The sequence below is a fragment of the Phyllostomus discolor genome, chromosome 6 (assembly GCF_004126475.2).
Source record: "Phyllostomus discolor isolate MPI-MPIP mPhyDis1 chromosome 6, mPhyDis1.pri.v3, whole genome shotgun sequence".
In the NCBI taxonomy this organism is placed as follows: domain Eukaryota; kingdom Metazoa; phylum Chordata; class Mammalia; order Chiroptera; family Phyllostomidae; genus Phyllostomus; species Phyllostomus discolor.
The window spans coordinates 127,143,744-127,154,821 of record NC_040908.2 but is presented as its reverse complement, the minus strand read 5'-3'; the positions used below and the strand labels follow the sequence as shown (position 1 = coordinate 127,154,821).

General features: G+C 38.2%; 1 protein-coding gene across 1 annotated transcript; it reads right to left on the bottom strand.

The window, feature by feature from the left end:
* Positions 1-268: 268 nt before the first annotated feature.
* Positions 269-9,387, bottom strand: LOC114498960 (olfactory receptor 1030-like). The gene is made up of 2 exons (XM_028514949.2): positions 9,251-9,387; positions 269-1,689 (listed from the first exon to the last, which is right to left on the bottom strand). Exon 2 carries the CDS (start codon positions 1,675-1,677, stop codon positions 739-741), a length of 939 nt encoding a protein of 312 aa, XP_028370750.1. The 5' UTR covers positions 1,678-1,689; positions 9,251-9,387; the 3' UTR covers positions 269-738.
* Positions 9,388-11,078: the final 1,691 nt, after the last annotated feature.

The window sequence follows — 11,078 nt, the reverse complement described above, 5'->3', positions numbered from 1 at the left end:
CTGAAAGTCACTGTAGCTGCACTTCTCGGAGACTATAAAAACTAAATCCTGGCTGTTGAATAAATGACCCCTTCAACATCTCTAAAAATACCCTAAACACTCTTTATCTGTTCTAATTAAACTTTCTTTCCTAAACAAAGGCATTTAACTAACTCACAGTTTTTAAATTCTTTCCTCCCTTTTTATTGCTCTAATACTATTTTTCTATTGCTTATTTTAAGCATGCAGTATTTCAACTATATTTAGATTACATAAGCTTTTTATGAAATTTAACCACTAGCCATAGCAGTATGTTTTTAAGAATAACAAATGATTTGCTACTACATAGTCTGTTTCAAGCTGAAAAACGTTTCTAACAATATAGATACTCATGTGTGGGTTTGGTACCCAGCTTCATTAATTTACAGTTTCACCCAGAAGGTTGCTTTTAAAAATATTTTTTTATTTTGGAGCACATATTATTACCTAACTTGGAGTAAGTCATTTCATTTTCAACATATGAAGGACATAGTTATCAGCACTCTAGCTTATAAATTCTGATTAGTCTATGATAATTGCCTGGACTAAACATTACCATGTCAAACGAGTGGCCTAGTACTTTTTGGTCATTAAAATATCCCAATGGGATTGACAGTTTGCTTCCTGATTAGATAACAACTGGCCTGTTGAATTTCAATCACAGTGTTCACACCATGTCAGGTTATCCTACTTTCCCAATGGTAGATTCTGAGAACTCACTCACTGTAACCCTTTGCCCTCTATCATCTTTTTCAGGCTGTCCTTTACTTCTGTGTTCCGCAGGCTATAGATTAGGGGGTTGAGCATGGGAATCACAAGACTATAAAACACAGAGACCACTTTGTTGTACTTCCGTGAATTCCTTGCTTTAGGTTGCCGCAGGTACATGAAAAACAATGTTCCATAGAAGATGGTGACCACAGTGAGGTGAGAGGCACAGGTAGAAAATGCTTTGCACTTGCCTTCAGAAGACTGGATTTTTATGATGGAAGAGAGGATGCAAATGTAGGAGATGAGGACAGTCAGGAGGGACCCAGTGAGGTTGACTGTTGAGAAGATCAAGAGCTGCTTTTCTTTGTTGCGGGTGTCTGAGCAAGAGAGGGCAAGGAGAGGGGGGTCGGCACAGTAGAAATGGTGGATGACGTTCGAGTCGCAGAAAGACAACTGGAAAGTCAGAATTGTCTGCATCACAGAGTTTAGGAAGCCATAGGTGTAGACCCCTACCACCAACTCCTTGCAGACCCGCCGAGTCATAATGGCTGAGTAAATCAGGGGATTGCAGATAGCCATGTAGCGGTCATAGGCCATTGTGGCCAAGAGGAAGCATTCAGTAGTGGCAAAGGCACTGGAGAAGTACAGCTGGGCAAAACAGCCCAAAAAGGAGATGGTTTTTTTCTTCACCAATAAATTTTGCAGCATTTTGGGCCCAATGGAAGATGAGTAACAAATGTCAATGAATGCCAGATGTCTAAGGAAATAGTACATGGGAGTGTGGAGCCTGGAATCCACCTTGATGAGCAGTATCATGCCAAGGTTTCCGAGCAGGGTGATGAGATAAATCAACAGGAATACCACAAAGAGTGGAAGCTGAAGCTCAGGGCGGTCTGTGAATCCCATGAGAACAAATTCTGTCACTGTAGTACGATTGTCTCTGGCCATTTTGTTCTATTTCTTGTTGGAAAAAGAAAAAAATATGGCTGCAAAATGAGTAGTTACTTAAAAACAAAGGCTTCTTGCCTCTGTTCTAGTACTAGATGACAAAAATTGGGCTTCACACTCCCGGTGGTTAAAGGCTGCCATTAGCCAATGGGCTTTATTCTTCTAAGACAGACCCAGGAAATTCTGAGCTCAGTCATTTTCTCTTTTGATGGAGATTGACATAATTACCTTCAAGTAAATTGCACAAAATCATCCTCCCAACAATATTGTACAAGAATACTGATTTTGTCACAAACCCAGTTTTATCAAATTTTAAACCTTTGCCACTGTGAGGGTGAATATTGGTAACTCATGCCCTCCTGATTTGTTTGTTTTTAAAAAATTATGAGTAGTGGTTAGCCATTTTCAAATATTTATTTGCATGTGTATTTCTTTTTCTGTGATTAGTCAGTGCCTTTGCTAATCTTTTATTATGTCATTGGTTTTCTGAGTACCTTATTTACAGGGACTCTGTTTTATTGTATGTTTTCCATTACCATTTATCCCCCTTACATCCTCTTTCACCTGCATCCTTCCCTGCACAGTCACTACACTGTTGACCTTGTCAATGAGTTCTTTCTCCTTTTAGCTTGATCCCTCTACCCCAACCCCACCACCAGAGTTGTCCTCCTGCTCTCTGTGTATGAGTCTTTCTCTATTTTGCTTGTTAGTTCAATTCATTCATTAGATTCCACACATGAATGAGATTCTTTTGTTAAGGAAATGAGCCAGCTGTTTCACACATGCATTGTGAATTGTTTTGGTTTGTCACTTAATATTGATATGGTAATTTTTCTTCGTGCTATGCAGTAAATTTTAAAATGGTCTGGTGTCAAGTATAGCAGTCTTTTTCTTTTCAAATTTTCATTTTTGTGACATGTTTAGATAAGTCTTCAATTTAAAATTATTTTAAAAATATTTCTTGTTCCATTCTAGAGGTTTACTGGATTTCACTTTTTACATTACATCAAATCTTATGTAAATGTTTACATTTACATAAATCTTTGATCTATCTGGAGTTTAATTTTAAAATAAGGAATCAGGTAATCAACTCTTTATAATTATTTCTTCAAATAGCTTGCCAGGTATGCTAATGCCATTTAATGGTGAATTAATTTACAGATGATTCGGTTGATTTAAAACTCTAGCCTTATCATACAGTAAAAGACAACTAGTCCCTTTCACTTAATCCCTCCATTCCCTAACCTTTCCCTCCATGGCTGTCTTCTTGCTATCTATGAGCCTGTCTCCATTTTGCTTGTTAGTTCACTTTGTTTATTGGATTCCATATATGAGTGAAATCATATAGTATTTGTCTTTTTCTGACTGGCTTATTTCATTTAGCATAATATTCTCTAGGTCCATCCATGCTGTCACAAAGGGTAAAATTTTCTCCTTTTTCTGGCCTAGTAGTATTCCATCGTGTAATTCTCCCCTAGTTGTTTTATCTACTCATCTACTGATAGATACAACACAACTAGTTGGATCAATTTCTGATTCTTTTTCTTTGCAGTCTCTTCTAGAACAAGAGCCAAACATTTTATTTATACATACAATTTAATTTTAAAATCTGGTGGCAAATTTTATGATTATTTGACATGTGTATTTTTCCAGATGAATGTTGGAATTTCATTGAATTACTTCCCCTCCAAAAATCCTGTTTGTATTCAAAATGCTATGAATTTATTATGTTCTTAAGGAGAACTGACATCTTTACAATTAAATCTCCTTTTCTAAAACTAAGGCATGTTGTATTTTATTTATTAAAGACTTTCCTAAATAGAATTTTAAGGTTTTTAAACTTTACAGATAAACATCCCTACATATTTCTTCAAAGTCTATTGACAGATACTTTATCTTTTTGTAACTATTGTAAATGAAATCTTTTTCTTTACACTTTGTGCATTAAGTAATATTTACACATAGGAGAGTTACTGGGTTGTATAAATCAATTTTTAAAAGATTTTACTTATTCAATTTTAGAGAAAGGGGAGGGAAGGAGAATGAGTGGGAGAGAAACATCGATGTGTGAGAGCAACACTGATTGGTTGCCTCTCTCATGCCCCTAATCCACATGTATTTCCTGACCAGGAATTGAACTGGCATCCTTTTGGTTTGTGGAAAAACAACCAACTCAATGAGCCATATGAGTCAGGGCAGATTTTTATAAATTACCTTTGTAACTATTTTCCTATCATTTAACTATTTTTAAAAGATGACTCTCTTGGGTTCCTCAAATACAAATTCATATAATGTAAAAGGGATATGAATTTCCTCCCTTACTTGTATATAGTATCTTTCATTCCTTTCTCTTATCTATTAGTAGTGGCTAGTACTTCCAGAGCAATATTAAAAAAATGACAATGGTGGCAGTTTTTACCTTTCAATTTCTTAAGGGATTCTTCAAGTACTAGGAGACTCTCAGGCATCATAAACAGAGAGGATATACACATGCTGTGCAATGTAACTGATATTTGGAAAGACAAGGCATTAAAGAACTGCAAACACCTGGTGTAGTGAAGCATTGGCTCCCTAGAAAAAAGCTTACCTTGGACATTGGGCAAGAACAGCAAATGGAGGCCTGCACATCATATGCCTTATATGCACAATTACAAAAATAAAGAGAATGAAATATGTTCTATCCTCCCCCACTTAACAAATATACCTTATAATAATTTGGAAGGTAGAACACCTGGAATTCTTAGACTTCATGCTGGAATGAGGTGGTGAAGATAACCTGTCTCCAGTCCACACTCATGACTGCAGACGTGTGGAGATGGCAGCCTGCAGGTACATGCTCTGCTCAGCCCCTGCCAACAGCTATCCCTTGGCTACTCTTAAGGCCTGGGTGTGTGAACACCAGCAGTGTGGTTCTCCCTTACAAAGGTGATCTGGGAAAGAGACTCTTACAGACTCTGGGAGTGAGTGAGGGGCCACTTGGGCAGGAATTTTAGGGTCCTATTTTCAGGATGATGGTCTATAAAGGGTGGATACAAGGTGCTCTAGCTGGGCACTTATCCCATGGGGTGGGGTGAGTAGAAAGAGGTCCAGAATTGCCTTAAAGAATGTGGCCAAGGCAGGGTCCCCTTTGTCTGGACTTGAAGATAGTACTGCCTGTGAGTGATAGGGTGACTAGAAATGCATGTCTGTATTTGGTAGCGAGCAGGCAGCCTTTGAAATGAACTGAGATTACCATTGGAAGATGAAAAGAACCTCAAAATGTGGGAGCTGGATTAAAGGAGAGCATTTTGGGAGGGGACAATTGCTCAAGGAGTTGAATCAAAACAGCTCAGAGCATGTTTGGGGACTGAGCATTTTGGGGGGTAAAGGCAAGTATATATGAAAGAGATTAGTGACAAACTGGGTGGGAATAGGGTATGCCATATTGTTAAGAGTTTTGTGTGCTAGGAAGATTTTAATAACTACTGAATGTAGACCCAATCAATAGAGATTTGAGCAGTAGAATGACTTGACTAGGGCTCAGCTTTTGGGGAGTTAAGTTGGCAGTACATGCAAAATGGACTGAAGAGAAAAAGATGTCAGTAGGAACACTGGCTAGGGATGTAAAAACTGTGGGAATTAGTGAGATCATTCAGGGAGAGAAAAATAGGTAACAGCAAGGGTTAAAAAGGATGCTTATTTGGGAAAGGTGTATCATTATGGCTGGGGATAGGAGCAGCAGGCTTAGGTGCCTAAGATGTTCAGACTAGCTCATCTCAGGCAGTGGTAAGAAATCTCTGAAGTAAGGGCATTTATGACACACCTGGCTTATGAAAGATGAAATCTGTTTTGTTGGAGTCTTATCTCTTTCAGCAATAGCTTAAAACAAAACCAAACCTTGAGATCTTCAGGCACGGACATAATCTTACTCTGTAAAATATATGTTGCTCTGGATTCTTTGTTATCCATAGGCATGAAAACATTCTTCTGAATTCAAGTCTTCCTGCTCCAGATGCTCCTTGACTTACAGTGGGGTTACATCCTAACAAACCCATTTTAAGTTGAAAATATTGTCGGTTAACATGCATTTAATACACCGAACCTACCAAACATTAGCCTAGCCTACCTTAAATGTGCTCAGAACACTTATTAATTGCCTTCCTATTCTTACCAGAAGCAGATGACACAGACTCACATTCTGTAGACAGGATGGAATGCAAAAACAAAAAAACACAATATTGAAAAAATGCTGGCAACGCAGTGTTCTGTACAGTACCTGCTGTTCCCCTTGTGATGGCATGTACTACTAGGAGCTGCAGCTTGCTGCCACTGCCTCTCATCACAAGAGAATATTGTACTACATATTACCAGCCTAGGAAAGATCAATTTCTTTTTTTAAATTACATTTTATTGATCATGCTATTAGTTTTCCCACTTTTACCTCCCTTATCACCCCTCCACCCCAACCTTCCTGCATCCCCCCCACCACTTAGTTCATGTCCATGGGTTGTACATATATGTTCTTTGAGTTCTCTATTTCCTATACCATTTTTTATCTCTCCCATCTATTTTATGCCTACCAATTATGCTTCTTCTTCCCTGTACCTTTCCCCACTATTCTTCCTCTCCCCCTCCCCACTGAAAACCCTGCATGTGGTGCCCATTTCTCTGATTCTGTTCCTGTTCTAGTTGTTTGCTTAGTTTTTCTTTTCATTGTTTTTCTTTCTATTATTTTTTAGGTTCACTTGTTGATTGCTGTGAGTTTGTTGCCATTTTACTGTTCATATTTTTGATCTTCCTTTTCTTAGATAAGTCCCTTCAACATTTCATATAATATTGGCTTGGTGATGATGAACTCTTCTAACTTGACCTTATCTGGGAGGCACTTTATCTTCCCTTCCATTCTAAATGATAGCTTTGCTGGATAGAGTAATCTTGGTTATAGATCCTTGCCTTTCATGACTTCAAATACTTCTTTCCAGCCCTTTCTTGCCTGCAAGGTTTCTTTTGAGAAATCAGCTGATAGCCTTATGGGCAGGCACTCCTTTGTAGGTAACTCTCTCCTTTCCCATGGCTTCTTTAAGAATTTTCTCTTTCTCTTCAATCTTGGGTAACTTACTGATGATGTGCCTTGGTGTGTTCCTCTTTGGGTCCAACTTCTCTGGGACTCTCTGGGCTTCCTGGACTTCCTGGAAGTCTATTTCCTTCACCAGATTGGGGAAGTTCTCCTTCATTATTTGTTCGAATAAGTTTTCAATTTCTTGCTGTTGTTCTTTCAGCTCCCCTATAATTTCGATGTTGGAATGTTTCAGGTTGTCCCAGAGTTTTGCAAGAGTCTCTTCACTTTTTTGAATTCTTATTTCTTCATTCTGTTCTGGTTGGATGTATACTTCTTCCTTTTGTTCAAAATCATTGCTTTGAGTCCTTGTTTCCTTCCTGTCAGTGTTGGTTTATTGAATATTTTGCTTTATTTCATTTTGGGTATCTTCCATTTGTTCTTTCATTTTTCAACCAAGCTCAATCAGTTCTGTGAGCATTTTGATTACCAGGGCTTTAAATTCTCCATCAGAGAAGTTGGCTATATCCTCATGGCTTAGCTCTCTTTCTGAGGTTTTTCTCTGTTCTTTCATTTTGGCTCAATTTCTGTGTTTGTGGCCCCAGTTAAGTTGTGAGGGGGAGGGGCCTTAGGTGTTCATTTGGTTGGGGCAAACCTCCCTGCTGCACTCTGTTGTTGCCTCTGGGGGAGGGGCTAGAGAGGAACTTGCAGCTTGCCTGCTCATCTCTAGCCCACTTTTCAGTCATCTCTCTCATGTGAGACTGGGAGTTTCTCCCACTGCAGCAACCGCCATAGCCCACAGCCACCTTTGAGTCTCAGTTGCCCCTTAAGTCAGCCCCTGCCATGCAGCTTGCTACCTCAGGGCAGCCAGCCCCGCCTCCACAGTCTGCAGCCTCATGGAAGTTTATCTCCATCTGCTGCCTCGCTAGTCTGGTTGTTCTGTTTGACTGTTTCTTTCATTCCAGGGTTGTTGGAGTTTCACGCACTTTGATTTTCTGGCATTTCGGGTTGCTTATTGATTTTAGATGGGTTGTCATCCTCCTTTTGGTTGTGTGAGGAAGCAAGGGGTTTCTACTTATGCCTCCATTTTGGCAGGAACTCTCAGAAAGATCATTTTCAAAGTACTGTTTCTACTAAAGGCGTATTGCTTTCTCAGTACTGCCAAGTTGAAAAATGTTAAGTTGAATAATTGTAAGTCAGGGACTGTCTGTATAACTGTCCTCACTTCAAGTTATAACTGGTCTAGTTTAGTAGCTGGAATGGTGTAATAACTATGGAAGAACGCAAGAACCCAAGAACCCAGTGGGCAGACTCGAGCCTTATTCAACAGCTTTTGCATGATAGATTTTTACCAAGTTAGCTGTAATGATACAATGGTACATTTGCCTCTGAAATTTCTAAAACATGGTTAATGCTTTCAAGTTTCCAGATTAAAAAAATTTTCTCTTCCATTAGCTAAATATTTATTCATCATTTCTCCAAAGGAGATGTTTTTCTGCCCCTTTCTCAAGGGTAACTGAGATTGAAGCTTGTTGATAACATCAACATTTAGTGTATTAGTTCTTAGACAATACCTAGACCTGATGACAAATTCCATGAAAAACAAAAAAAAATAAATCTATAATAATAAACATTTGATTTATAATATTCTACCTAAGAGAAAACTAATGGCTCCTTTAAAAAAACAAAACACTGAGTATTGTAATTTAGTTATTCTCAAACTTAATAAGTAGTGATTGAACATATTTAGTGTACCAAGATTCTATTTTACATACATTATTTTATTTAATATAATTATTTCCCTCAATTTTTAGTGAAAAAACCTGAGACACAGATATATGCAGTAGTTTTTCTAAATTCATAAAGCAGATAAAGTAAATGTGTCAGGATTTGAAACCAGATAGGCTGATTCCAGAGCTCTCAGCTTAAGCTATACCACCTCCCCATTTATGATTCCTCAGAGTGTATTCATTTCATGATTTTTCTCTTTTTTCTAATTTGAACACCTATGAGAAAAGTTTAGGCATATTAGGGTGAGTTTGGTCATGCCTTTTCTTAGTTCTTTCAGGCACTTTTAACCTTTTGTTGTTGTTTAGCTGATACTGTCAACCTTTGATAGTTCAGAATGTTGTTTTGTGTTTCAGTATTCATTGCTTCAACATGTCAAACAACTTTGTCGACTAACTTAAGAAATATTCTTAGCTCCAGGGAAGGAAGGGGCACATGAACAACTTTGAGAATCTGATGAAAGCTAATCATCTGTTCCTAGGAAGTTTCATTCATGCAAAATTTTGTATGCAATGTCAGAGCCTTCATGAGTTTATCAGGTTCCTGTTATTGTTTCCTCATAAACTAATGCCATGACAAACAATCCCAGCTTTTCCAAATAAGAGTCAACCAGCTCTTCCCTGTTTACTTCTCTGAGAAGAAAAGCACACCTGTCTGATAGCCCTGTCCTCTTTTAAAACTGATACTCCTCTCTTGGCTGCCTCGTAGTTTTTGTTGTGACAGCCTTATAAGTACATGCAACTTACCCACCCTATTGGAAAGTCAGGATTCCCAATGCCAAGGAAGCATCCACTTAGAGTATTTCCAAGTGGACAAACAGGCTCCTTCATGTCTCACTGGAAGGCTTGGTTTCTGTGTTGCCCACCAACAAACCTGTATTTATAACATTAAAGGGTAAAGAGTCTGTTTTCTCTTGTTATTCCTTAGCTTTCTGGGGACCAAGGAAGGTTCTGTGAGTATTTTACACCTGATTTAAACCACCCTTGGGAATTAAAATCCCTGAATCATCCTGGTAATTAATGATGCCTCAGGTTATGATGCTCTGGGGCATGTTCTTTGGATGACTATTGAGTCTTTGATGCTTGGAGACAGACTTCCTGCCCTTGGCAGGGCATCTGCAGTGGGTGGCCTTCAAGTTGTGGCTGGGGTGGGGGCCCAGGTAATATGTTATAGGGAATTATGCACGGTCATGCAAAGATTGTATAAGTAAGATACATCTATGGGATATTTTTGCTTGCAAAGAAAACAAGGCCTTGCCTAGCATATTTACCACAAAATATAGCATAAAAGTAGTCTTTGTTTCTCCTATTTTCATTTTCCCTATTGTTTCCTGATGAATCAAATTAAGTAATAAAGTCATATTCAAAAGCAGGTCAGTTGCTAAATGTTCTACTGGTCCCAGAGTTCTCCTTACTTTTGCTCTCTCCCATTCACTCTGGATTGAAATTGGGGCAATCTGTACTTCCTGATGTGGCTAGGTCAAATTTTCAATCCACTGGGTCTTTCCTCATGGCCACTAGGGAAGAGATGAGAGCCTGGTTCTCTAGGCCATTAATGACAGCGATTTAGCACTGCCCACAACCCCAGAATTCAAAGCAAGGCTGAGCTAAGGTGACGGCATTCTCCAATTAGAAAGTGCATTTTCTATCTCTCAACATTTCCCAAGTTCAGTAATTCATACCAAAGAGGAGGACACCGGAACAGAAGTGTGTTTGTGTCAGGTCTGTAGACATCATTCTAATGGCCTTTTCCAGTCAATTGTGGCCTTTTAAGTAACTTGTGACATGTAAATCTATGACTTTTCATTCTGGTTAGGGGGGAAAATTTCTAGGCTATATTTGGTGTAGAGTGAAATGTAAGTCTGATCTTAAAATATGGGGCATTACTGATTTCTTCATACTAAATTTAAAGCATAATATGATAAAGACATATTAGTGGTAAGGTAATAAGGTGTTGGTACGTGACCTGCACTGTAGGTGTGTCCTCCTTCCACATGGGTGGCCATTCAAAGAGCTTGCAGAACCGTCATGGCTCTCTCTTTCCTGCTCTTTTAATTATGACTTTATGTGAAAATTGTGCTTTATTGACCAACTGCATACTCAGAACTATAGCCATTAATTAACTAATTCATACTTCAAAGCTATGGTTACATGCTACATTTTATAATTGTCTCCAGACATTTAAACTTATTTACAAGCAAATGTACTTGACTCTGAGGATCTTTTTGGTCCATATTTACTCAAGTCCAATTTGAAATTTTAAATTCTTTATTTGCCCATATTTCATAGTACCTTTGCATTTGTCATTGTACTATTATTATTTATTTGCATATTCCTCACCCCAGTACTTAAGTTGTAAATGTACAAGCTTAAAACACACTTTGTAAGTAACTTGAAAAGAAAAACAAAAATTGAAATACTCATCTTCTTAATTATCATAGAACTTTATATAAATAAACTGGTTGAAAGATGAAATAAGATATAGAAAGGTAAGCATTAACTGAAAGAAAGCAAGTTTGGCTGTATCAAAGTATAGTATTCAGTGCAAGGAAAATTGCTAGAGACATAGAGGGATATAA

Bases quoted from the DNA above. Each gene is read 5' to 3' on its own strand.
- LOC114498960 (XM_028514949.2), bottom strand. From the start codon at position 1,677: ATGGCCAGAGACAATCGTACTACAGTGACAGAATTTGTTCTCATGGGA.